Source organism: Dryobates pubescens, chromosome 9, assembly GCF_014839835.1.
Source record: "Dryobates pubescens isolate bDryPub1 chromosome 9, bDryPub1.pri, whole genome shotgun sequence".
Lineage (NCBI taxonomy): Eukaryota > Metazoa > Chordata > Aves > Piciformes > Picidae > Dryobates > Dryobates pubescens.
In genome coordinates, this window is record NC_071620.1 from 432,598 (window position 1) to 459,934 (window position 27,337).

Genomic DNA, 27,337 nt, shown 5'->3' on the forward strand with positions numbered 1-27,337 from the left:
TCAACCTCCTCCGCCCCGTGTGACTCACATCAAGCCCCGGGAGCCCCGCGGGGCTCAAAGAGGCGTTCTGCAGGCTGCAGCAGCAGGAGGGAGTAGGAGCAGAGGAGTTCCGCAGGCAGGTGCGAGCGGAGTCCCCAGAGCCGGCCCGCTGCAGCCTGCGCACATCGCCGCTTCGGGTCGGGGGCGCGCCTGCCGCCGCCTGCCGCCGGGCGCCTGCGGGCAGGGGTCGCTAGGGGCGCGGCGGGGCCGGGTAGAGCAGCGCGGCGCTGAAGGTGCAGTAGACGTCGTCGCTGCCGCCGTAGGCCAGGCTGCCGCCGGTCAGCACCACGCCGACCTCGTCGCCCGCCCGCAGGCGCAGCACCAGCTGGAAGGCGCCGGGGCCGCCGCAGGCGCGGGGCGCGGGGGGCGCGCGGCGCTGCTCGGGCAGCTCGCGGCGGTAGCCGTCGGTGCGCAGCTGCGCCACGCTGCGGTTGGACACCGACAGCACAGCCTCCACGAAGGCGCCGCGCTCCGGCGCCAGCACCGCCGTCAGCAGGTAGCGGCCGTCCAGCGGACAGGTGAAGATGCCTGCGGGGAGACACAGCCTGAGCCCCGCGCCCGCAGCGCCCACCACCCGCGCACCGACCCCAGGAGCTGCCCCAGCCCAGCCCCTGCTCCAGCAGGGCCCCCCCAGCAGCTTGCCCAGCAGCACAGTGCCCAGGGGGGGTTGGAAGCTCTCCACCCCAGCAGACTCCACAACCTCTCTGGGCAGCCTGCTCCAGGCCTCCAGCAGCCTCCCCCCAAACCACTTTCTCCTGCTGCTCAGCTGCCACCTCCTGGCTTCCAGGCTCTGCCCCTTGGCCTGGCCCTGGGCACCACTCAGCAGAGCCTGGCCCCAGCCTCTTGCCCCCCACAGCTCCTTCAGCTCTTGCTGAGCATTGCAGGGACATCCTCTACCAGAGCAGGGTGCTCAGACCCCAGACACCCTGAGCTGCAGTGGTGCCAGGGGTGTGGCAGCTCCCCTGATTCACTCCGGGGACACCGGACAGCTCTCAGCACAGTGACAGCCACCAGGTGACACGGGCTGCCCACTGCTGGCTACAGGGAAGGGAGCCAAGCTCCGCCTGGGCAGCTGTGGGTGGTGCAGGTGGACTTGTGGATGGCCAACACCCCATCCAGGCCCGAGGCAGCACTGACAGCTGGCAGCCCTGAGCTGCGCCCTGCTGGCCCCAAGCACTGCCCTGCTAGCCCTGAGCTGGCCCTGAGCTGTGCCCTGTTGGCCCCGAGCTGTGCCTTGCTGGCCCCGAGCTGTGCCCTGCTGGCCCTGAGCTGGCCCCGAGCACTGCCCCGCTGGCCCCAAGCACTGCCCCACTGGCCCCGAGCTGGCCCCGAGCACTGCCCCGCTGGCCCCGAGCACTGCCCCACTGGCCCCAAGCTGGTCCCGAGCACTGCCCCTCTGGCCCCAAGCTGGTCCCGAGCACTGCCCCGCTGGCCCCGAGCTGGCCCCGAGCACTGCCCCGCTGGCCCCGAGCTGGCCCCGAGCACTGCCCCACTGGCCCCGAGCTGGCCCCGAGCACTGCCCCGCTGGCCCCGAGCTGGCCCCGAGCTGGCCCCGAGCACTGCCCCGCTGGCCCCGAGCTGGCCCCGAGCTGGCCCCGAGCACTGCCCCGCTGGCCCCGAGCTGGCCCCGAGCTGGCCCCGAGCACTGCCCCACTGGCCCCGAGCTGGCCCCGAGCTGGCCCCGAGCACTGCCCCGCTGGCCCCGAGCTGGCCCCGAGCTGGCCCCGAGCACTGCCCCGCTGGCCCCAAGCACTGCCCCACTGGCCCCGAGCTGGCCCTGAGCACTGCCCCGCTGGCCCCAAGCTGGTCCCGAGCACTGCCCCTCTGGCCCCGAGCTGGCCCCGAGCACTGCCCCGCTGGCCCCAAGCTGGTCCCGAGCACTGCCCCTCTGGCCCCGAGCTGGCCCCGAGCACTGCCCCGCTGGCCCCAAGCTGGTCCCGAGCACTGCCCCTCTGGCCCCGAGCTGGTCCCAAGCACTGCCCCTCTGGCCCCGAGCTGGCCCTGAGCACTGCCCCGCTGGCCCCAAGCTGGCCCCGAGCACTGCCCCTCTGGCCCCGAGCTGGCCCTGAGCACTGCCCCTCTGGCCCCGAGCTGGCCCTGAGCACTGCCCCGCTGGCCCCGAGCTGGCCCTGAGCACTGCCCCTCTGGCCCCAAGCTGGTCCCAAGCACTGCCCCTCTGGCCCCGAGCTGGCCCTGAGCACTGCCCCGCTGGCCCCAAGCTGGTCCCGAGCTGGCCCCGAGCACTGCCCCTCTGGCCCTGAGCTGGCCCTGAGCACTGCCCCTCTGGCCCCAAGCTGGTCCCGAGCACTGCCCCTCTGGCCCCAAGCTGGTCCCAAGCACTGCCCCTCTGGCCCCAAGCTGGTCCCGAGCACTGCCCCGCTGGCCCTGAGCTGGCCCCAAGCACTGCCCTGCTGGCCCCAAGCACTGCCCTGCTGGCCCTGTGCTGGCCCCGAGCACTGCCCCGCTGGCCCTGAGCTGGCCCCAAGCACTGCCCTGCTGGCCCCAAGCACTGCCCTGCTGGCCCCAAGCTGGTCCCGAGCACTGCCCCGCTGGCCCTGAGCTGGCCCCAGGCACTGCCCTGCTGGCCCCGAGCACTGCCCTGCTGGCCCTGAGCTGGCCCCGAGCACTGCCCCGCTGGCCCCGAGCTGGCCCCGAGCACTGCCCCGCTGGCCCCGAGCTGGCCCCGAGCACTGCCCCGCTGGCCCCGAGCTGGCCCCGAGCACTGCCCCGCTGGCCCCGAGCTGGCCCTGAGCACTGCCCCTCTGGCCCCGAGCTGGTCCCGAGCACTGCCCTGCTGGCCCCGAGCTGGTCCCAAGCACTGCCCCGCTGGCCCCGAGCTGGCCCTGAGCTGGCCCCGAGCACTGCCCCGCTGGCCCCGAGCTGGCCCCGAGCACTGCCCCGCTGGCCCCGAGCTGGCCCCGAGCACTGCCCTGCTGGCCCTGAGCTGGCCCCGAGCACTGCCCCGCTGGCCCCGAGCTGGCCCTGAGCACTGCCCCTCTGGCCCCGAGCTGGTCCCGAGCACTGCCCCGCTGGCCCCGAGCTGGCCCTGAGCACTGCCCCTCTGGCCCCGAGCTGGCCCCGAGCACTGCCCCGCTGGCCCTGAGCTGTGTCCTGCTAGCCCCGAGCTGGCCCCGAGCACTGCCCCGCTGGCCCCGAGCTGGCCCCGAGCTGGCCCCAAGCACTGCCCCGAGCTGGCCCTGAGCTGTGTCCTGCTAGCCCCGAGCTGGCCCCGAGCACTGCCCCGCTGGCCCCGAGCTGGCCCCGAGCTGGCCCCAAGCACTGCCCCGAGCTGGCCCTGAGCTGGCCCCAAGCTGGCCCTGAGCTGTGTCCTGCTGGCCCCGAGCTGGCCCCAAGCACTGCCCCGAGCTGGCCCTGAGCTGGCCCCAAGCTGTGTCCTGCTGGCCCCGAGCACTGCCCCGCTGTCCCCGAGCTGGCCCCGCGCCCTGCCCCGCCGGCGCCGCGCCGGCCCCACCTGTGTGCGGGTCGTAGGCGCCGCCGTCGTTGAGCAGCACCTTGTTGAAGGGCACCACGCCGGCGTCGCTGCGGAACGGCCTCTGCGTCAGCCCCGCCGAGAAGGACACCAGGGAGGCTGCGGCGGCGCCTGCGGGGTACAGCAGCAGTCAGGGGCGGGGGGGGCAGCGCCCTCTCGCCCCCAGGTTCTTCCCTCCCGCTGCCTCGGGTCCCGCGCAAGGACTTACCCTGTCGCTGAGGGCCATCAGCGGCTGGCCCCGGCCCCGGGTGTCTCACCAGGACACCTAGTGAGCACCTCAGCGTGCCCCCTTGGCCACAGTCTCCAGCGTGCTGGCAGGGGAGGTGCCACCACCCCTCAGCCCCACATTGCTCCTGCCACACACCTGCAGCTGAGAGGCTGCCCTTGGATGTCTTAAGTGCTGGGTTCAGCTCTGGGCCCTGCACTCCGAGAAGGACCTTGAGGGGGTGGGACAGGGACAGAGGAGGGCAGCAAGGCTGGGGAAGGGTCTGGAGAACATCTATCCTACCCTACCCTACCCTACCCTACCCTACCCTACCCTACCCTACCCTACCCTATCCCATCCCATCCCATCCCATCCCATCCCATCCCATCCCATCCCATCCCAGGAGTGAATTAAAAGGATAGCATACAGAGTTCAAAAATAGTCTGCAAAACGCAATTTAAGGCACAACCAAAACTGCATGGGATCTGGGGGGGTTTGATTCAAAAGTCCCTACTGTATGACTGGTTTTATTTTGTTATTCTGTAGAATAGCTGAAAAGCAGAAAAGTGGCACAGTCTCACAGTCACAGTCTCACAGTCACAGTCTCACCAAGGTTGGAAGAGACCCCAAGGATCATCGAGTCCAAGCTGGCACCACAGACCTCATGACTAGACCCTGGCACCAAGTGCCACATCCAATCCCCTCTGGAACACCTCCAGGGATGGGGACTCCACCACCTCCCTGGGCAGCACATCCCAATGGTGAACAACTCTCTCACTGAAGAACTTCCTCCTCACCTCGAGCCTAAACTTCCCCTGGCACAGCTTGAGACTGTGTCCTCTTGTTCTGGTGCTGGGGGCCTGGGAGCAGAGCCCAACCCCCACCTGGCTCCAACCTCCCTGCAGGGAGTTGCAGAGAGCAAGAAGGTCTCCCCTGAGCCTCCTCTTCTGCAGGCTAAGCAACCCCAGCTCCCTCAGCCTCTCCTCCCAGGGCTGTGCTCCAGACCCCTCCCCAGCTTTGTTGCCCTTCTCTGGACACCTTCCAGCAGCTCAACCTCTTTCCTGACCTGAGGAGCCCAGAACTGGACACAGGACTCCAGGGGTGGCCTGAGCAGTGCTGAGCACAGGGCAGAAGGACTTCCCTGCTCCTGCTGGCCACACTCTGTCTGCTGCAGGCCAGGATGCCCTTGGCCTTCTTGGCCCCCTGGGCACACTGCTGCCTCCTGTTCAGCTGCTCTCCACCACTCCCCCCAGGTCCCTCTCTGCCTGGCTGCTCTCAGCCACTCTGCCCCCAGCCTGTAGCACTGCCTGGGGTTGCTGTGGCCAAAGTGCAGCCCCTGGCACTTGGCTGTGTTCAATCTCCTGCCCTTGGCCTCTGCCCCTCTGCCCAGCCTGGCAAGATCCCTCTGCAGAGCTCTCCTCCCCTCTCACAGCTCAACTCCTGCCCCCAGCTTGCTGTCAGCTGCAAACTTACTGATGTGTCTAGTCACAGACCACTCATGCTTCAGCTCCCTCCAAACATCTCCCCTGAGGCAGGACCCACTGCCAGAAGGTGTCAGCTCCTTGGGCACGCCAGCAGGTCAACACCAAGAGCTGTCTTCAGCTGCTCTCTCTGTTCTGCCCTGCTCTGGTTAGGATGGTGCCCATGGCACTGGGGGGCATGGTTTGATGGCCCTGGTGGGGGTGGGTGGATGCTTGGACTCCATGATCTCAGAGGTCTCTTCCACTTCTGTGACTCTCTCTCAGGCTGAGGTAGGCCTTCAGGAAAAGGAGCTCCTTGGCCAAGCCCACTTCTCTCTGCATGCACAGATGAAGATGTTCCTCAGCCCAGGTTCCAGCAGGCAGTACCCCCCCTGCCATGCCCAGCAACTTCCCACCCTTGGTAAAATCCTGCTGCCTCTGAACAGCAGCAGATGACACAGAGTGGCCCCCAGGGCACCCCCAGGACACCAAGAATCTCAGCATCTCTCTTGGCTTTGTTGGCATCAAGATAAACCAACACTTCTTGTCCTCTTCCAGAAGCCTCCCCTGCTGCTGCTCCTTCTCCCCACCAGCCCTGCCCTGCAGGCAGATGGCCTGGAGAGGTTTGTTAATTAGCAGAACCCCTCATCACTCCACAGCTCTTCTGCCAGCCCCCAGCCCAATCTGCTTTGGCAGGGCTGCCCAGCCAAGCCCCAAGGGCAGGGCTGGGGATGCCTGAAAGCCCCCAGCTTTGATTTCCTTCTGTTTCCCCCTGTTTCCTCAAACTCCCTTGGCTGAAATCCCCTTTTCCTGGGAGAGGCTGTGGGAACAGCCACCCTGTGCCAGGACACCACTCCCCAGGGCTCCATAGCATCTCTAGGATAAGGCTGGAGGGCAGGCAGCACCCAGCCAAGGTATTTATGGAGGGCACCCAGCCGGTCCCACAGGAGACTGACAGCAGACTGTCAGCCAAAGCCATAGCTGGGCTGTGAGGACACAACCTGCATGACCAAAACCCCAGCAGGGCAAGGACACTGCAGCTGCAGGCTTGGCAAAGGGGAGCAGGCAGGGGCAGCATCCTGCTGCCACTGAGGGCAGCAAGGGGAGCCCACAGCTCTTGCCCCACCGGGAGAGTCAGCTCCTGCCCTCAGCCCAGCGGCTCACAGTGCCTCAAGGCTCAGTCTTCACTCCTCTCTTCCTACACGAACACTAAAAGCACCAAAAGTTCCATTTTCTCAGCTAAAAGGGGAGCACCAGGCCAGAAGAGGCCTTGCCTGGGAAACTGCAAGCTTTGTGTTGACAAAACTTGAGGGTTTTTGGCTGAAGGCCTGAAGAAAAGAACAACAACCCCAAAGAGTTCTCAGAAGCTCCCAAACTCCTGGTTTCAAAGGCTACAAACTGTGGTGAGTGCTGGAGCACATCAAGACTCAGGGAACCATGGAAACTTTGGAGTGGAGGAGACCTTGCAGATCATGGAGCCAACCCTTAACCCAGCACTGCCAGGGCACCAACCCATGGCCCTCAGCACCACATCTCCAGGGCTTGGAAACCCCTCCAGGCATGGGGACTCCACCACTGCCCTGGGCAGCCTGGGCCAGGCCTGGACAACCCTTTGGGGGCAGAAACTGTTCCTCATGAACAAGCTCCTCTGGTGCAATTTGAAAACATTTCCTTATGTCCTGACAGTTGTTCCTTGGAAGCTGGAACCAATCCCACCTGGCTCCAGCCTCCTCTCAGGGAGCTGCAGAGAGCAAAGAGGTCTCCCTCAGCCTCCTCTTCCCCAGGCTGAACACCCCCAGCTCCCTCAGCTGCTCCTCCCCAGCCCTGTTCTCCAGCCCCTTCCCCAGCTCTGTGCTCTTCTCTGCTCCTGCTGCAGCCCTCAATGTCCTCCTTGCAGTGGGGAGCCCAGAACTGAATGCAGCACTCAAGGTGTGGCCTCACCGGTACCCAGTCCAGGGGGTACACTCCCTGCCCTGCTCCTGCTGCCCACACCATTGCAGCTCCAGGCCAGGATGCTGGTGGCCTTCTTGCCCCATGGATCCCTCTGTAGAGCCTCCTCCCCTCCAGCGGAGCAGCACAGCCACCCAGCTTGGTGCCATCTGCAGACTGACTGAGGGTGCCTGGATGCCCTCACCAGGTCACTGATAAAGACATTAAGGAGAAGTGGCCCTCAGATCTGTCAGGTTTTCCTTGATGCTCAGCTGCTGAAGACCATCCCCTTGGTCTCCCCATGGCACCTTCAGAGGGACTGGAATGAACAGGGAGAAGCTGTGCAAAGGGTTTCTAGGCACCAGCTGCCTTACCTGGCAAGTCTGTGGCAGGTGCAGAAGCTTTTGGGTATCCTGCAAAGGAAGAGCAGCTTGTGAGACACAGAGCATGGGACACAGCATGGCAGAAGGTCTCTGCAGCCCTGGGGAGCGTCCCTGGTTACCCACCAGCAGCCCACCAAAACAGCTACCACACAGCAGCTTCTGTGGCGTGCTTGGTGGGCACCGAAAGTGGAGTGGCCATGGCCAAGAAAGCCAAAGTCTGGCTTCAGTGGCTGAAGCCATGGTGGGGACATCACAGCAGCTTCTCTAGAGCCAAAGGCTGGGGTGGGCACCAGGGGTTTCACATCAGCCCTGGAGACCTCACGCTCTGTGCAGCCTTGGCACCACGGCTGGCACTGGAGGTATTTCCACTCCTGCAGCCACTCTCAGCAGCTCAGCATGGGGTGGGGGGAAGGGACCTCTGGAGATGATCTGGGGCTGGCCCACAACAAACCAGCAGCTCCAGGAAGCTCAGCAGCTTGGGAGAGAGGCAGCAGAAAGAGCTGGGCCCAGAGGAACCTGAGACAGCTTGGGTGGCACTGGGAGCACAGGAAGGAAAAGGACAGTGGAGCTTTAACCCAGAACCCCAGCGTGGAGAGGTGGGAAGGGACCCCTGGAGCTGCCCCAGCCCAAGCCCTGCTCCAGCAGCTTGCCCAGCAGCACAGTGCCCAGGGGGGGTTGGAAGCTCTCCACCCCAGCAGACTCCACAACCTCTCTGGGCAGCCTGCTCCAGGCCTCCAGCAGCCTCCCCCCAAACCACTTTCTCCTCCTGCTCAGCTGCCACCTCCTGGCTTCCAGGCTCTGCCCCTTGGCCTGGCCCTGGGCACCACTCAGCAGAGCCTGGCCCCAGCCTCTTGCCCCCCACAGCCTTCAGCTCTTGCTGAGCATTGCTCGGATCTGGGGCTGCTCTTCCCCAGGCTGCACAGCCTCAGGGCTCTTTCTCCGAGGTCTCTCACCCCTGCCAGGAGCCCACTCCCAAGGGGAACACTGCCCTGGGCGCCCATGCCAGGTGTCAGTGCCCCCCTGCCGCAGCAGCCAGCGCCCCAGGCAGGGGCAGTGTGTCTCACCTGGGGCCCCGGCGTAGCCCTCGGCGCTGGGCACGGCGCTGTGCCCTGCCTGCCCGTCGGCGCTGCGCAGCCGCCCGCGCCCCGCCATCAGCAGCGTGCCCGGGGGCCCTGCCTCGCCCGTCTCCAGGATCACGCCGGTGGTGCCCGGCAGCAGGGGCGCCCCCCCCGAGCCTGGCAGCGCGGGGCGAGGCAGGGGCCTGGGCGGGGGCGGCTGCAGCGGCGTCCTGTGCCAGGGGGGCTGCGTCCTCGGCCGCGACGGCAGCAGCGGGGTGCCAGCTGGGGGCTGCAGAGGGGGCGGGGGCTGCTGTGGCACTTCTGACCGCCCTGGAAACGGTGGAAGAAGAGGAGAGCTGCAGGGTGAGTGGTGCCAAGCAGGAGATGCCAGGGGGGCTGTGGGTTAGAACAAGTGCAAGATGCCAGAGGGCCCCAGCCTTGCCCCTGGGAGGGCTGGGAAAGCCCCCTCCCAGTCTAGCAGCACTGTGGATCCCCTCCTTCCCAGCCCATGGATCCCTTCATTCCCAGCCCATGGATCCCTCATTCCCAGCCCATGGATCCCTTCATTCCCAGCCTGTGGATCTCTTCCTTCCCAGCCCGTGGATCCCTTCATTCCCAGCCTGTGGATCCCTCATTCCCAGCCCATGGATCCCTTCCTTCCCAGTCTGTGGATCCCTTCCTTCCCAGCCCATGACACTGGGAAGGGGGTGGACAGCCTGGAGACAGCAGGAATGCTCACCAGCTGCTCCAGCTCTGACCTTCCACACCCAGCAGGTGTCTGTCCCACCTGCTCCCACCAGAGCCTCCATCTCCACACCCTCACTCCACTTCTCCTGAGCCTCTCCCACCCATTGCTCCTGCTTCCAGCTCTGGGCTCACACAACCCTGCAGAAGAGAAGGCTCCAGGGAGACCTTGGAGCAGCCTTCCAATACCTGAAGGGCTCCAAGAGAGCTGGGGAGGGACTCTGGACAAGGGCTGGGAGGGCCAGGATGAGGGACAATGGCCTTGGGCTGGGAGAGGGGAGACTGAGACTGGAGAGGAGGGAGAAATTCTCAACAGTGAGGGTGGGGAGAGACTGGCACAGGCTGCCCAGGGAGGTAGTGGAGGCTCCATCCCTGGAGATACTCGAGGTCAGGCTTCATGAGCAACCTGCTCTGGCACAGGCTGTCCCTTCTCACTACAGGGGGTCGGAGCAGATGCACTGACCAAGGAGAGCAGCTTCCAAACAGCCTCAAACGGCCTTGTTTTGGTGTCATGGCAACAGAAACAGGAACTCAGCCCCCTCGTGTCCATTTGGACTCACTCAGCAAAACAACCCAGTGCTGAAATCTGGAGCAAGAACCTCGTGGAAGGAACAGAATGTCCTGAGGTCTCCACACATCACCGTTGAGGTTACCACTTCCCAGCCATGGGGACCAAAGGGAATCCCAGAACGGCTCAGGTTGGAAGGGACCTCAGAGACCGTCTGCTCCAGCCCCCTGCCATGGCCAGGTTGCCCAAGCTGTCCTGATTAGCTTGTAGCTAGGAAAATGGAGAGCTCAGAGGCTGCCGACCCAGGAGCCTGCCAGGATCTGTTCAGCCTGGAGAAAAGAAGGCTCCAGGGAGACCTCCGCTGGCCTTCCAGTGTCTGAGGCTACCCAAGTCACCCACCTGAAGCCTTCCAACCATGGCTTGAGCTGGAAGAGACCTCGAAGCTCATCCCATGGGCAGGGACACCTCCCACCAGCCCAGGGTGCTGCAGGCCTCATCCAGCCTGGCCTGGAACACCTCCATGGAGGGGACACTCACAGCCTTCCCGGGCAACCTGTGCCAGAGGTCCTGCTTCTCAGCCTCTTTAAACCACCTGAGCTGACAGCTTGGAGGGAGGCGTGGAAGCCCTGCCAGCTGTGCTGGGCATCCATTGCCAGCTGTGCTGGGCATCCACTGCCAGCTGTGCTGTGGCAATGCCAGCTGTGCTGGGCATCCACTGCCAGCTGTGCTGGGCATCCATTGCCACCTGTGCTGGGCATCCATTGCCAGCTGTGCTGGGCATCCACTGCCAGCTGTGCTGTGGCAATGCCACCTGTGCTGGGCATCCACTGCCAGCTGTGCTGGGCATCCACTGCCAGCTGTGCTGGGCATCCATTGCCACCTGTGCTGGGCATCCACTGCCAGCTGTGCTGTGGCAGTGCCAGCTGTGGGTTTGGTTTTTCCTGGTTTTGTTGGGTTTGGCCTCTTTTTTCCCTGCTTTTTGGTGGGTTTTTTGGTTAGTGGTGGTTGTTGTTTTTCCCTCTGGGTTTTGTTTGTTTCTTTTCTGCTTTCTTTCAGTTTGGGTTTTTCTTTCCCTGGGATTTGTGGCTGGTTTTTTCCTGGTTTTGTTTGTTTTCTACCCTTTTTTTTTTTCCCCTGATCATTTTAATTTTGCTTCATTTTTTGTTTGTTTGTTTTCCTTCCCCCCTCCCCCTTCCCCCCCCCTTTTTTTTTTGTGGTGGTGTTGTTGGTTGTTTTGGTTTTTTTGGGGGGGGCTTTGTTTGTTTGTTTGTTTTCTGGGTTTGGGGTTGTTTGGCTTTGGGTTTTTTTTTGCTTTCTGTTTGATTTTGTGGATACTTTAAAAAGCACTCCCAGTCCTCTGCTGTTCTGGAGGAAAGAGCCAAAATTAGAGTCACTGGGAAAACAAAGCAGAAATTGTGTAATATGAAATATCTCCTCCCTTGTTTAGTTCCCTTTAGAAAGGCTCAGATGAGAAAGTCAGCTGAAAAAAATAAATAATAATCCCCAAAACAGCTTTAAAAAAAGGGGGGGGGATACCAAAAAGGCATTACAAAGGGTAAAAAAAAAATAAACCCCAAACATAAAAAAGCCTGAAAAAGAAAAAAGGAAAAGGGGCATTAAAAAAAGGAAAAATAACCACAAAAGGCATTAAAAAAGGAAAAGGAGGGGAAAAAACATTAAAAGGGGGGGGGGAACACAAAGAAAGTGTTAGAAAGGGGGGGGAAAGGAGAGAAAAAAGGAGGGGGAAAAGTGGGGGAAAGGAGGGGAAAAAGGGGGGGGGAAAGGAGGGGAAAAAGGGGGGGGGAAGGAGGGGAAGAGGGGAGGGAAAGGGGGGGAAAAGGGGGGGAAAGGGGGGAAAAAGGGGGGGAAAAGGGGAAGAAAGGGGGGGGAAAAGGAGGGGAAAAGGGGGGAAAAGGGGGGGGGAAGGAGGGGAAAAGGGGGGGGGGAAAGGGGGGGGAAAAGCGGGGGAAAAGGAGGGGGAAAAGAAGGGGGAAAAGGGGGGAAAAAGGAGGGGAAAAAAGGGGGGAAAAAGGAGGGGAAAAAAGGAGGGGAAAAAGGAGGGGGAAAGGAGGGGAAAAAGGAGGGGAAGGGGGAAAAAAGGGGGAAAAGGGGGGGAAGGGGGGAAGGGAAAAAGGGGGGAAGGGGGAAAAAAGGGAAAAGGGGGGGAAGGGGAAAAAAAGGGAAAAGGGGGGGAAGGGAAGAAAAGAGGGGAAAAAAGGAGGGGAAAAGGGGGGGGAGGAAAACCAACAAAAATCATTAAAAAAGCAAAACCTCCCCCAAAAGCATCAAAAAACCCAAAAAAGCATCCAAAAAAAAAGAAGAAAAAAGTGTAAAACCCCAAAGCATTACAAAAAGGAAGAATAAAACCAAAAAGCATCTTAAAAGGGGAAAAAAAAGGCACAAATAAAGCATCAAAAAGTGGGGGGGGAAAAAGGCAAAAAGAAAAAAAAGCATTAAAGAGGCCAAACACACACAAAAAAAGGCAAGAAAAGGCAAAAACCTCACTAAAAATAGCATGAAAGAGAAAATAGTTAAGAGCATAAAGAGGCAAAAATTCAAAAAAAGGAGAAAAGGGAGAAAAAAAAATCATTAGAAAGGGAGAAAAAAAAAAAGAGAAAAATGTCAAAAGCATAAAAAGGCAAAAATTCAACAGAGTGTTAAAAAAGGAGACAAAAAATCGTTAAAAAGGCAAAAAGGAAACCAAAAAAAAAGCATGACGAATGAAACAGACAAAAGCATTAAAGGCAAAGCCCCTCCCCCAGAACAGGCATTCAAAGAGGGGGGGGAAACCCAAACAGCATTAAAAAAGGCTGACAGCCACCTCCGGCCTGGCTGCAAACACCTCCAGGCAGGAGGCTGCCACCACCTCCCTGGGCAGCCTGTGCCAGGCTCTCACCACCCTCATGGGCAACAACTTCTTCCTCACAGCCAATCTCAACCTCCCCACTTCTGGTTCTGCTCCATGCCCCCCAGTCCTAGTCCATCAAACAAGACCAATCCCCCACCCGCCACCCGAGCAAGCCAAGGGCTCACCTGTGCCTGCGGGCACTGCCGGGCCGCCCTGCAGCTGGCTGGTGGCTCTGGAGAGCTGCCCCCGCAGGCTGGCGATGTCCCTGGCGTGTGCCACCAGGCTGCCGTTCAGCTGCCGGACGCCGCTCCACAGGCTGCCCAGGTGCTTCTCCAGGCCTTCCCTCAGCCCCTGCAGCCCGCCCGAGACCGCGTCCAGCCTGCCGCAGACCTCCTCCAGGCGCGACACCCTGCTTTCCGCGGCCGCCCTGCCCTCCTGCCCGCCCGGGGCCGGCTCCCGGCACCCGGCGAGCACCTGGCGGCCGAGCTGCTCCAGCCTCTCCTTCACCTCCCCGCAGCAGCTCTCGCCGGGCTGGGCGGTGTGGTTGGCAAAGGTCCTCTGCATCTGGTCGATCTTCCTGAAGACCCCTCGCTGCGCTTTCCTGCAGGTGGAGTTGACGCCCAGGAGCTGCTCCCGGCAGCTGCTCAGGCCGTCCTGCAGCGCCTTCAGGTCCCTGTCCAGGACGCCCAGGCTGTAGCGGGAGACGCGGGCGTCCCGCTGCGCCTTCTGGATCTCCCGCTGGTTGCCCTGGATCAGGCGGAGCTGCTCCTGAAGGGAGCCGTTGAGAGAGCGCAGGAGAGCAGAGCCGCTCTCCATCCTGCCCAGCAGCTCCTCGTACCTCTTGCGGCAGCTCTGCAGCTCTTCCTGCAGCTCCTCGGCACCTCGTGGCGCGGAGTGACACTGCCGCCCACACAGCTGCTCCAGGGACAGCAGCTTCTCCCTCAGGAAGTCCACCTCTGCTGCCAGCCGCTGGCTGCCGGCCCCCCCATCACCGGGCAGGAGGGGCTCGGGGTTAAAGTAGAGCCCGTCGGGGTCGCTGGCGTTGGCCATCTCCAAGATGGTGCCGCCCAGCCTGGCTTCCAGCGCCCGCAGCTTCTGGTCGAAGAGGTCCCTCAGCTCCTCCGCCTCGGCGGCCATGGCCCCCCGCAGGGTCTCCTCCACGTAGAAGCAGTGCTCCTCGGCGTTGCGCTCCGTGGCGTTCATCCTGGCGTCCAGCTCCTCCAGCCTCTCCCCGAACATGTCCTCCAGGTCAGGGGTGGAGAGCCGCGCGATCTCGTTGTCAATGCGCACGTTGAGGATGCGGTGTGCCTCGGCCACGCGGTCCAGCTGCCTCCCCAGCTCCCGCAGCTGCTGCTCCAGGCCGTCCCTGCCGCCCTCCCGGCAGCAACCGGACTGGTTGGACGGGGCCTGAGGCCAGGGGGCCTCGATCTCCTTCCTCGGGTGGTTCTCTTGCCCTCCGGGACTGTCCCTGGCTGCCGGGCAGCTGCCGTCGTCCTCACACCGCCGCTGGCTGTCCTGAGGTTGGCACTCGCAGGAGCTCCTCAGGTCTGCCAGCCTCTTCTCAAAGCCTTCCAGCAGCTCCTGCCTGAGGGACTCGAATCTGGAGTCGATGTAGTCCTGGTAGACGTTGTCCTTGGGCACCGACAGCGGCGGCCCTCGCGCTGCCTCCTGCAGCTGTTTCAGCTGCCCCTCGTAGCCTTTCACCTTGCCGGTCAGCTCCTCCAGCTGCTCGTTCCTCACCTTCAGGGCCTCTTTGACCTCGGCGAGCTCAGACTTGAGATCTTCCATCTCCAAATCCAGAAAAGGATCCTTCTGATCTTTGCTGCTGAGGAGCCCAGGCAGCCGGATGGTGTCGGTGTCCCCGGCCACCGCGCTGTCGGGCTCCGGCCGGTCATAGAGGTTGTTCAGCCAAGTGACCAACATCCTGCTGGCATCCTCTTGGACAGTCAGCTTCAGGTTTTCGTTCACCCCTGCCACGGAGGACTGGAGCTCCAGCACGGAGCGCGTCAGCCGGAACAGCTCGTCCTCCAGGAACTGCAGCTTCTTCTCAGATGGAGAAGGCTCCGGAGCTTCTGTGGGCTCTGCATCTGCTCCGTGGGGACAACAGACAAAGCCCGAGGTCAGCATCCCCAGAGGGGTGTCTGCTTCCACCAGCTGAGGCTAACCTCACTTTGCTGTGGAGCCAAATATGACTTCAATTACATCATCATCATCATAGAATGGCTCAGGTTAGAAGGGACCCCAGAGCTCCTCTGCTCCAACCTCCCCACCGTGCCCAGGGACACCTCTCAACCAGACTCCGCTGCTCAAGGCCTCATCCAGCCTGGCATTCAACACCCCCAGGCAGGAGGCAGCCACAGCCTCCCTGGGCAGCCTGGGCCAGAGGCTCAGCAGCCTCACACTGAAGAACTTCTTCCTCAGCTCCACTCTGCCCCTGCTCTGCCTCAGCTTGGAAAGTCCCTCTGTAGGATTCCTGCAGGATCCTTTCAGGTACTGTCAGGCAGCTCTAAGGTCCCCCTGGAGTCTTCTCTAGCAAAGTGTGTTGGAGTAAAATGCCTGCCCAGGCTGGACAACCCCAGGGGAGCCTAGCTGAGAGGTGGCCGCAGGTTGCGGTAGATGAGCTCTGAGGTCCCCCCCAGCCTGAGCCCTTCTCTGGCTGCAGGCACAGCAGCAATGACACAAAGTTACCCAGGCCTTTCTTCACCACGGCTCTGGCCGGCGTGGCGGGGCGGCGAGCGGCGCTGGGCTTCTCTGCTGGGCCTTCCCTGCAGTCCTCCCCTCTGTAGCCAGGGCAGCATCTCCACTCCAGCTCCGTCACTGTCTTGTACGCCACTGTGTAGCGCGGCCGGAAGCTGGTGCGGTACCTGCCAAGACAGGGGCGGGCCATCAGCAGCTCTGCCAGGGGGCACAGCTGGGCTCACACCAGGGCCTGATGCCACAGCAGGGTTGAAATCGAGCTCAGCTGCTTCCACCTCTGGTCCAGGACCTCCTCCAGACACCAGAGGAAGCCATGGCCCTCTAGGGCTAACATGGCCTCCACTCAACGGGAACGGGCTGCCATGGGATGCGGTGGAGTCCCCATCCCTGCAGACATCCAAGATCAGACTTGGAGGTGTCCCTGCTGCCTGCAGGGTGCTCCAGCCCTTGGATCATCTTTGTGGCCGCCTCTGGACTCTCTCCAATGTCTCTGTGTCCATCTCCTGCTGGGGACAGCAGAGCTGGAGGCAGGATTGGAGGGGAGGTCTGAGCAGAGCAGAGCCCAGGGGCAGAATCCCCTCTGCTGCCCTGCTGCCCACCCTGCTCTGGCTGCAGCCCAGCACACAGCTGCCTGAGGGCTGCATGAGCCATGAGCTCACGGCGCTGACCCAACCCGGAGGCAATGCAGAAGGCCAATGCAGAGCTCCACATCGAGTGGCTAAGCATTGTGCCGCTGCAATGAGGTCACCCAGCGTGGCAGCAGCATTCCATTACTCCTCCTATTTAAGAGACAAGGAAAAGCTTAATCAGAAGTAGATGCTTGCTGTGGAACCTGGACATGGAGGCTGGGGAACGGCCCACGGCTCGCTGGCCCTGCTAAAGCCCAGAGGGAAGCAGCCAGCCCTGGCAGCTGGGATGTCACCTAACGGCACTCAAACCAGGCAGGACAGCGGGGGGGGGGGAAACATATGTCTGAGTTCTGCAACTAGGCACAGCATGGGACCTCCTGGGGAGGGTGAGGAGTAAGGGCCACCACATCCTGGCAGTGAGGAAGGGACACTGCAGCATCAGCAGATGCTCTGCACAAGCAGCATCTCCAGTGGGCACACAGCTGCCAGGCTGGGCCACATTTCTGTAGGCATTGGAAGGGGTCCCACAGCTGAGCAGCCTGCAGATCCTGGTTTCCTCAGCTAGCAGAGAAGGGGCCTTCACCATGGAATGCTTGTGTTGAATGGAGACCCAGGTACTGGCTCTCAGGTTTCCTAGATTCATAGAATGGTTTGGGATGGAAGGGACCTTGAACACCATCCAATTCCAGCTCATGCCATGGGCAGGGACACCTCCCTCCAGCCCAGGTTGCTCAAGGCCTCACCCAGCCTGGCCTTGAACACTTCCATGGAGGAGACATCCACAACCTCCCTGGGCATCCTGTTCCAGTGTCTCCCCACCCTCACTGTAATGGATGGGGGAAAAGCTTCCTTCCACCTACAGACCATCAGCCCCTCATCTACTGATGCCAGGGAAGGAGCAGAGAATCATGGTGCCCAAAACACAGCATGTTAGGGGTTGGAAAGGACCTCAAACGATCATCTGGCCCAACCCCCCCTGCTGGAGCAGCACCACCTAGAGCAGGTCACACAGCCTGGTCCCTGACAGGGGTCTCTTTACTGCACAAGACACCCATTGCCATTTCTCACCCTGCTGTCCTCCCCAGGGGAGGCTGGCCCAACACACCCCAGAGAACCTGGCTGGGTTTCAGCACAGACTTAGCTGTTGGGTTTTTCCCCAGTCAGAAGGGCAGAAGATGACAGAACTGGCAGAAGACAAAACTGTTCAACCCTTTCCTGACATCAACAGAGGGTTTCAGCTGGAGCTCCACTCAAAATCTCCATCGCTCACCCAGGGAATTTTGGCACCACTCATCTCAGAATTCTTCTATCCCAAAACCTGGGGATTCCAACCCAATCTTCTAGAGAGAAGGGGACAGAAACTTCGTGGGAAGAACCAACCAAGGGACTCTCTGGAACATGCCCCCATGTCCATACTGCTTATTTCTGGTTGCCATATCTACTACAGAACAGTAAATGAACTGGAACAGGAGAACCCTGAACATGCAGTCACAGAATCACAGCCTGGGTTGAGTGGGAAGGGGCCTCAAAGTCCATCCAGTCCAACCCCCTGCAGCCAGCAGGGACATCCCCAGCCAGAGCAGGCTGCTCAGAGCCCCAGCCAGCCTGACCTGCAGTGCTGCCAGCCATGGGGCAGCTCCCAACCCCTCTGGGCAGCCTGGGTTTCAGAAGAGCTTTGCTGAGCAGCACCATGGTCTAGTCTGACAGTGACGAACAGGAGCACCTTTGCCCCTGGTTCTGTGCTAACAAGGCCCTCACCTGCTCCTCCAGCAAGCAGTGACCAAGCTCCTCACCTCTCAGCAGCAGGAAGAGCAGGTGAGGATGCAGACAAAGCTTCACCAGGATGCTCTGAGAACTTGAGCTCCAGGAGGATCTCTTCTGCTCCTCTGCCCACACGAGAACCTCTTGTCCAGGATCATTCCAAGAAAGAGGATCTGGGAGCACAGTCTGACAGAGGAGATGGCCCACACTTGGGTGGCTGCGAGAGCTGAGCTGTGGCACCTCAGCTCCCACCACAGGACACAGCAGTTTGGAGCGCTGACACTGCCCAGGGCACTGGGTCAGAAGTGAAGCAGAGGGGAGAGATGAATGCAAACATCACAGGATGGTGGGGTGGGAGGGGACCCCAGTGAGATCATCCAGCCCAAGCCTCCTGCCAGAGCAGGGGCACCTAGGGCAGGCCACACAGGAAGGCATCCTCTGGCTCTTGAAAGTCTCCAGAGAGGGAAACTCCACAACCTCTCTGAAGACCTGGGTTAGACTGCAGCTGAGGAAGAAGTTCCTCAGTGTGAGGGTGGTGAGACTCTGGCCCGGGCTGCCCAGGGAGGCTGTGGCTGCCTCCTGCCTGGGGGTGTTCAAGGATGAGTCTGGTTGAGCGGTGTCCCTGGGCACGGTGGGGAGGTTGGAGTGGATGAGCCCTGAGGTCCCTTCCAGCCTGAGCCATTCTGGGATTCTAAAATGAACAATTTGCTGGTTTGGCAACAGTTTGATGCTCTGCAAGGGAGGCCCCAGAGCTGCAGGTCAGCCGTCTCTCCCAGCCCAGGAAGCCCTCCCGGCCCTGCCTGTGAGCGCAGCAGCGGCGTGGGAGGCGCCGGGGAGCATTACCGCAGCAAGCCGGAATGAAGTGTGAGAGGAGAGCTCCCTGCCCGGCCCACGGGGGGGGACTCGCTGGTGGGGGCAGAGATGCAGGACCCAGGGAGCCGGCCAGGAAAAGCTCACCACACCCAGCAGCCGCCCCAGGGCTTCCCAGCCAGGCCTCCAGGAAACCCAGGCACGGTCTGCAGCCCGGAGCCCTCAGGCTCGCCCCCACCCCAGCCAGCTGGAGCCTCTACAAAGAGATTCTGCTCCGTGCAAAACGAGCAGGGGGGAAGAGGGGGGAAAAAAAATCATCCTACAGCCCTTGCCAGAGATGGGGAGGGGAAAACTCGGCAGCTCTCACCAGGCCTTCAAGGCTTTGAACTGCAAACTGCAGCGGGGCTGCTAAGGGGCTGGGAACTGCAGGTGGGTTTGCTGCCGGCTCCCAGTGCGGGGCTGATGTGCTCCACTCAGGTGGCTCCGGGGTGGCCAGGACATGGTGAATTGCTGAGGTCATCCCAGAAGCCTAGAACTGACCAGATCATAGAATCCCAGCATGGCTCAGGCTAGGAGGGACCTCAGAGCTCAGCTGCCCCAGCCTCCCCACCATGCCCGGGGACACCTCTCAGCCAGACCTTGAACACCCCCAGGCCAGAGGCAGCCACAGCCTCCCTGGGCAGCCTGTGCCAGAGTCTCACCACCCCGGGACTGAAGAACTTCTTCCTCAGCTCCACTCCAACCTGAACCCAAGTCTGATGTGCTGGAGTTTAGGAATCAGATTCCCCACCTTCACCCACCCTGGGAGGTGGTGGAGTCCCCATCCCTGGAGGGGTCCCAAAGCCCCCTGGGTGTGGAGCTGAGGGACATTGTTTAGTGGTGGTGGCTGAGCAGCAGCGGTGAGATTGAGAGCTCCAAGTGAGAGGTTGGACTTGTTGGAGTCCAAGGCCTCTTCCAGCCTCGGCAGGTGTCTGCTGACTGCACTCCTAGCCATTGAACAGTGCTGGTGAGAAGCTGTGCACTGCTGCTAGGTCCAGCCAGCTCTGGTACTGATGAGTGCAGAACCCAGCACTGAACAGCCTCCGAGGTTCTCCCAGTCTTTTGCCTTCAGCCTTCCCCTGGGCAGTGATGAAAGCCATCAGTAGTTTGGCAGCAGCTTTAGTGTTGGTCCTCTGGAAGCAAGAAATGGCCAGAGGCTGGAAAGCACTGCTCAGGGGGCAGCTGGGGAGCCCGGCTCTGTGAGCTGCTGATCCATTCACCACCGTCCTGACCATCTTTCTGGAGAGCTTCCAAGCCTGGCTGCCAACTGTGCTGCCGGGCAAGCTGCTGTGGGTGTCCTGCTTGAGCAGGGGGGTGGGCTGGGGGAGCTCCAGAGGCCTCTCCCAACCCCCAGTACTGGGATTCTGGGATGCTCTGCAGCACAAGAAGCAAACCAAACCCAGGGACATCACCTGGAGCTGAGGAAGAAGTTCTTTAGCACCAGGGTGCTGAGCCTCTGGCCCAGGCTGCCCAGGGAGGCTGTGGCTGCCTCCTGCCTGGGGGTGCTCAAGGCCAGGCTGGATGAGGCCCTGAGCAACCTGGGCTGGTGGGAGGTGTCCCTGGGCATGGTGGAGAGGTTGGATCACTGAGGCCCCTTCCAACCTGAGCCATGATGGCCATCTGACCCTGGAGCAGCCACGCAGACGAGGGGGTGCCCAAGGGAAGCCCCAGGCCTAAGGGGTGTGTAGGATGCAGCCAGGAAGACAAAGACCTTTCCTATTCCTTCCAAACTGCTGCTAAGGCCAGGGGAGTTAGTGAGGCACCCACCAAGGCAGGGAAGGAAACTGACCACAGGGGAGGGGTCAGCTCTTTCCCAAGCCACATCCCTGTTCCAGACAGAGTTCTCTTGAGTGGGTGCAAACCACCACATGTTCTTGTGCAAGTATCCCGCAGCCCCATGACTCACCAGCACCAAGCTCCCTCCCTCCTTTGCTCAGCACAATCCTAAGGAAAATAAACCAGGAGCCCCTCACTTCAAAGGCAGCAGACATCAAAGCAGCCTCCTGCTTCTCCCTCCTGCTCCCTCTCCTCCTATCTCTCAGACACTCACGTTTCAGCCCCCTCCTCTCCTCAGCACTCAGTGACTTTGCAGGCTGGAGATGCACTTTTGAGCCCCCAACACCTCCAAACCACTTAATGCAGAGTAATCACTTCCTGCATTTCCATCCCAAGCCCTGGAGCCAAGCTGGAATCACAGCACTGTGCAGGCATTCCTGGAGGGTGTGTGTGGGGAGGGGTGGGGGAGGGGGCAGGCAAATCACAGAATCCTTAAGGTTGGGAAAGACCTTTAAGGTCTTTTTAACAGGCCTGAAGGCAAGATAAAAAGGGTCCAGGGGGATGGTTTTTAGGGGTAATCACCAGAGCTTCCCATTCCTGGACAAAGGAAGCCAAGAGAAGAGTGCTGGCTGTAAATCCATGGCTGCAGCACGCTCACAGATTGCATTGGGCTGGGAGGGACCCTCGAGGGCATCTGGTCCAACCCCCTGCAGGCAGCAGGGACATCTCCAGCTAGATAGGCCACGTGGAGTCTGAAGATGAGGAGTTCAGGAGGACCCTCCGTGCTCAAGGCAGTGAGACACCAACTGCAGAGAGCTTTTTGATGTGAGCAAAGGCTGTGCACAGCCTAGGCTGTACCTAAGCACCAGAAAGGCTCCTTAAACCCAGGCTTACACTAATACTGGGGTCAGTTTTGGGCCACCTACTCCAAGAAGGACATTGAGGGACTGGAGCAGGGCCAGAGAAGGGCAACAAAGCTGGGGAAGGTCTGGACAACAGGGCTGGGGAGGAGCAGCTGAGGGACCTAGGGAACAGGAGACCGAGGGGAGACCTTCTGGCTCTCTGCAGCTCCCTGAGAGGAGGCTGGAGCCAGGTGGGGGTTGGGCTCTTTTCCCAAGAGACAAGAGAGAGGACAAGAAGAAATGGCCTCAAGTTGCCCCAGGGAAGGTTTAGGTTGGCCATGAGGAGAAACTTCTTCCCTGAAAGGGTTCTCCAGGCCTGGCCCAGGCTGCCCTGGGTGGAGTGGTTGAATCCCCATCCCTAGAGGTGTTTCCCAGAGGCAGAGCTGTGGTGCTGAGGGCCATGGGGTCAGCCCCAGCCTTAGTGGAGTTAGAGGATGGTTGGACTGGGTGAGCTGAAAGGGCTTTGCCAGCCCAACCAAATCTTGGAGATGGGTAATCTACAGGGAGAGCTCCACTTCCACACCACTAAAGACACATTTCTCGTGGGGCTCTGCAGCAAAGACCCTGAGCACGTTTCTGCTGGGTTTCTGCCCACCTGCTCCATGCACCCTTCCCTCCCTGGCAGAGAGCAGGGATCTGGCTGGACCTGGATGTTTCCCCACCGTTACCGTTTACAGCACCAGCAAAGCCACCAAGTGGCGAAAGCAGCCCTGCTGCAGTACTCAGGTGCTGCTCACTCCCCCGGAGCGCTGGCTGCCCTGGCTCTCACTGTCCCCAGCAGAACGAGCTCTTAGCTGGCCCTTGGGGATCGCAGACAGGGACTGCAGTTTATTCCAATGAATATCTGCTATTGAGTCCATTTTTAACTCCTCTGTTCAAGTGCATGAAGGAAAAAAGAGAGTCAGCCCAGGCCAGCCCTCACAGGCCTGCCTTTGTTGCCTTTCCAGCTCTTTTCCTGCCCCTGTGTCCACGTGAGCTCACAGACAGCTCTGAGCACTCAGCTGTCCTGCTGCACCAAGCAATGCTCCCCACAGGGACACAGGCAGAGGGGCTCAGGGCTGGCTACTCCAAACACTTTGCATTAGGCCTCCCAGGATGCACCAGAAGGGACTGTTGCAAAGGATGTGTTCAGTGCTGGTCCAGGCCACATGGGCCACTTTGTCCCAGTCAGCCCCCCCAGCCACATCAGCTTGCTGGCACTCGTCTCCATGGTGGCCCAAATCAAGGAGCTGCAGCAGGTAAAGCCCTTCCAGCCAGCTAAACACTTTGATCCTTTGGATGGTTTTAATCCTTTTTATTTCTCTATTCCCACCCCTCACTTTGGGCACTTCACTCCCTTCAGCCAGCTCCAGGCACAGCTGTAGAAGTATCACGGAAAGATGGAGCTGATGGAGCAGGTCCAGAGGAGGCCACCAAGATGACCAAGGGGTCTGGAGCACCTCTGCTACAAGGCCAGGCTGAGGGAGCTGGGGGTGTTCTGCCTGGAGAAAAGAAGGCTCCAGGGCGACCTTAGAGCTGCCTGCCAGGACCTGAAGGGGGCTACAAGGAGGCTGCAGAGGGACAAGGGGCAATGGTTTGAAATGAGAGCAGAGCAGATTGAGATTGGATGCGAGGAACAAGTTCTGCACTGTGAGGGTGGTGGAACACTGCAGCAGGCTGCCCAGGGAGGTGGTTGAGGCTCCATCCCTGGAGATACTGAAGGTGAGGCTGGACAGGGCTCTGAGCAGAGCTGATCTGGTGGAGGATGTCCCTGCTGGGTGCAGGGGGGGGTAGGACTGGATGACCTGTGGAGGTCCCTTTCAACCCAAACCATTCTAGGATTCCAAGTTCCTTTGTGACTCTGCCTCTAAGAGACCCTCCACAGCACGCCCAGAGAGACACAGCAAGGTCACAGCCTGTCAGCAGCAAGGTCTGCAGGCAGCAAACTGTCCAGGCCCTGCCGCTGCAGCTGCTCGCAGCGTTCAGCACCTGGGGCTGAGAGGGACTGAAAACAGCTGAAGCTCTCCACAGGAAGGGTGGCAAAATCCTGGAGCAGGCTGCCCAGGGATGCGGTTGAGGCTTCATCCCCGGAGATCCTCCAGCTCAGACTCGAGCGTCCCTGCTGCCAGGATGCTCTCTGAGCAGCCTTTCCAAGCGATCTGAGGAGCCTAAGGAGCTCCGCTGCAGCGGCCCTCGTGGTCCTGAAAATCACAAGGATGTTTGCCAAGGAAGGCTCTGAGGGCAGAAAGGCTGCTGGCAAGTATCTAACGCCGTTCTGAGACACCCCCAGGAGATGGCAGGTCCGCCCAGCCCCGCTCCTCGCCCCGGCAGCAGCCGGCTCCAGGCGTGTGGGAGCAGCACAGGGCCAGACAATGACACTTCAGAGTCAGTCTGGAAGGGATGGGACCCATGGGGGCCACCCAGCCCCTGCCCGGTCCCGGCCCGCCGGAGCAGCGCTCGCCTCAGCAGTGCCCCGGGCCAGAAGCGATGCCTCTGCCCGTCCTTCCTTGTCTGCCCACAGCCAGCCCAAGGAAGCCTTCCTTTGCCTCCTCTGCAGCTCCTTAGCTGCATGCTTGCTGATCTATGGGTTCCAACCACCCCTCGCTCCTCCCCGGGGAGCCAGAGAGCGCAGCCTGGGACACAGCCCCTGGGCCCTGTCACAAGTCCAGAGTGGCCATTTGTGCAGTGAGAGCCAGGGCAGCTCATGGCTGGGAGAGACCTCCAAGACCACCCAGTCCAACCTTCAAACTAACACCACCACGGTGTTTACAGGCTCTGCTCACTTGCACCCTGGGACAGGACAAGGGGCAGTGGATATAAACTGCAGCACAGGAGGTTCCACCTCACCACGAGGAGGAACTTCTACACTGTGAGGGTCCCAGAGCCCTGGAGCAGGCTGCCCAGGGAGGCTGTGGAGTCTCCTGCTCTGGAGCCTTTCCAGCCCCATCTGGATGTGTTCCTGTGACCTGTGCTGGATTCTATGCTCCTGCTCTGGCAGGGGGTTGGACTTGAGGATCTTTGAAGGTCCCTTCCAGCCCCTAACATCCCATGATCCTATGGCCACTAGACCATGGCCGAGAGTGCCATGGCCACACGCTCCTGAAACACCCCAGGGACATTTCACGTGTTAGCAAAAATACAAAGGAAGGAAGAGGAATCCAGCCCCAAGCTGCATTTTTAGCAGCTGCCAGGTAGTTCAAGCCCCCAACAGGCAGATTTTCCTGTCACAGACTCACAGAATGGTTTTGGCTGGAGGGGACCCCCAGGACCATCATGTCCCCCCTCCCCCCCGAGGCTGGGGCCAAGCCTCGTCCCCAGCAGCACTCAGCTGTCTGCTGCCTTTGTTATTTCCTTCCAGTGCCCCTGTTTGTGTACCTCCCGACAGAGCAGAGCTGCTCTGGGAACAGGAATAGCAATCCAAACAAACAGACAGCCCTGCACCTACTGTCCCCAGGGCTGCAGTGTCACCAGCAGCCCCCACAGCCTGATTCCAGCAGCAGCCAGGGCCAGCCCTCAGCCTCACCCTCACTGCTTCACGTTCAGAATGAAACCCGAAGCTATGCTTCACTGCAACAGAATCCTCACTGTCACCTCTGCCCACCACCATCTTTAAGGTCCCCTCCAGGGAGCCTGTGGCTGCCCCCTCCCTGGAGGTGTTCAAGGCCAAGCTGGATGAGGCCTTGAGCAACCTGGGCTGGTGGGAGGTGTCCCATGGCAGGGGGCTGGAGCTGGATGAGCTTTGAGGTCCCTTCCAACCCAAAGCGTTCCATGATTGCAAGCTGTGGCTCTGTGAAACTCTCAGGCTGTCCTCTCCCTGCCTCCTGGGGGGGGTGGCATGGCTCCACACAGTGCTTGTCACCCCCAGCTTTCCAGCAGAGGTGCACAAATACTGCTGCTGTTCAGGGAGAGAAGCCAAGGGGATGTGCCTGAGCTTAGGCAGAAGCTAACTGAGATACAGCTGCTCCCTGAGTGCTGTACCTGCTCACACAGCTCTGCTGTAGGATCATAGGACACAGAAGCGTTGAGATTGGAGGAAACCTCTGAGATATCTCACCCAGCGCTCACAACCCCACCGCTGCTGCTGCCCCACCGCCACCAAACCACCTCCCTCAGCACCACATCCACCCAGCGCTGAAACACCTCCAGGCATGGCGACTCCACCCCCGCCCTGGGCAGCCTGGGCCAGAGCCTGAGAGCCCCTTCTGTGGAGAAATTGTTCCTCTTGTCCACTCCACCACCCCCCTGGGCAGCCTGGGCCACTGCCTGAGAGCCCCTTCTGTGGAGGAATTGTTCCTCTTGTCCAACCTGAATCTCCCCCGGCACGACTCGAGGCTGTTGCCTCAGAAGAGCAGAGACCTCATTGCCCTCTACAGCTCCCTGAAAGGAGGCTGGATTCGGGTGGGGGTTGGTCTCTTCTCCCTAGTAACAAGTGACAGGCTGAGACGAACGGCCTGAAATTGTGACAGGGGAAAGTTAGGTTGGGCATGAGGAACAACTTCTGTGCTGCAAGAGCGGTCAGGGATCGCCCAGGGAGGTGGCAGAGTCACCATCCCTGGAGGTGTTCAGGAAACATGGCCCTTGGGGACGTGGTTTGATGGCCATGGTGGGGTGGGGTTGCTGGCTGGACTGGCTGATCTCAGAGGGCTTTTCCCACCCAAGCAATTCTCTGGCTCTGAGCAACGCCATGCCCTGGCACAGCTGTGCTGGGGTAGCCAGGTGTGCTCCCAGCAGACGCTGGCATTCTGGCTGCCCGGCCCAAGCACACCAGGGAAGCAGGGTGTGAGGCACCGAGGGGTGCCAGCACCGCTGCCCTCCGGCCTGGCCCTGCAGCCCTGCAGCCAATCTGGCTCCAATTAGCGCTGCGGGCTGAGCTTGCTTTGTTCGGGGCGTGCCGGGGAGCAGACCGGGGACGCCTCCCCCTACCCCGGCCCTATGCTTCTGGAGGTGCCAGGCACAGCCCGAGCGCTGCGGCGGCCACTCGCCCTCCCGAGGGCTCTTCCGTAGCTACTTACACCGAGGTGGGCTGGCAGGGGAACTGGTTCCAGGCGCATCTGTACTGGGCTTGGACGTAGCTCTCCGTCCCGTCCAGCACCGAGCAGCTCACGTTCTTGTTGACGATGTAGGCGCACCAGTTCCTGGGCAGGGCAGCACAACGGGCATCAGGGAAGGCACAGCATGAGGGGACCCCCTGAAGGGACCCCCCCGTCTCGCCTCGACATGCCAGACTGTCCCAGTTCGCCTCAGCACCCCCGGTTCGCTCCGGCCATCCTACCCTGGTTCTCCCCTGCCCCCCCCAGCACGCCCGAGCTTACTCAACCCTCCCGCCCTGGCACCTCTGCCCGCCCCGGCACCCCGAGGCTGCTCCAGCCCTCCTGCTCTGGCTCTCCTCTGCCCGCCCCGGCACCCCGAGGCTGCTCCAGCCCTCCTGCTCTGGCTCTCCTCTGCCCGCCCCGGCACCCCGAGGCTGCTCCAGGCCTCCTGCTCTGGCTCTCCTCTGCCCGCCCCGGCACCCCGAGGCTGCTCCAGCCCTCCTGCTCTGGCTCTCCTCTGCCCGCCCCGGCACCCCGAGGCTGCTCCAGCCCTCCTGCTCTGGCTCTCCTCTGCCCGCCCCGGCACCCCGAGGCTGCTCCAGCCCTCCTGCTCTGGCTCTCCTCTGCCCGCCCCGGCACCCCCGGGCTGCCTCAATCCGCCCGCCCCGGCACCTCTGCCTGCCTCAGCTCGCCACAGCATCCCCGGGCTGCTTCAGCGCAGGCACCTCCGCCCGCCCCGGCTGGCCCCGGCTGGCCCCGGCTGGCCCCGGCTGGCCCCGGCTGGCCCCGGCTGGCCCCGGCTGGCCCCGGCTGGCCCCGGCTGGCCCCGGCTGGCCCGTCGGCAGCCCCGGGGCGGTCGGTAACTCACTTGCTGCGGGATCCCGGTCGGCTGTAGCGCAGGTGCGGGGTAGCCTGGCTGAGCCCCGCGCCCAGGGCGAGGAGAAGGGGCAGCGCCCAGCCCGAGGGGGCAGCGGGAGCCGGACACAGCTCCATAGGGGCGAGCGGGGAGCGCCGGTGCCGCTCCGCGGGCTCCGTCCGTCGGCTCGTCCG

General features: G+C 61.6%; 1 protein-coding gene across 1 annotated transcript; it reads right to left on the minus strand.

The window, feature by feature from the left end:
• Nucleotides 1–211: 211 nt before the first annotated feature.
• EMILIN2 (elastin microfibril interfacer 2) lies at nt 212–27,337 on the minus strand. Its single transcript, XM_054164410.1, has 8 exons — nt 27,156–27,337; nt 26,270–26,392; nt 15,353–15,528; nt 12,850–14,751; nt 8,571–8,894; nt 7,498–7,536; nt 3,512–3,640; nt 212–567 (listed from the first exon to the last, which is right to left on the minus strand). Exons 1-8 carry the CDS (start codon nt 27,278–27,280, stop codon nt 230–232), a joined length of 3,156 nt encoding a protein of 1,051 aa, XP_054020385.1. The 5' UTR covers nt 27,281–27,337; the 3' UTR covers nt 212–229.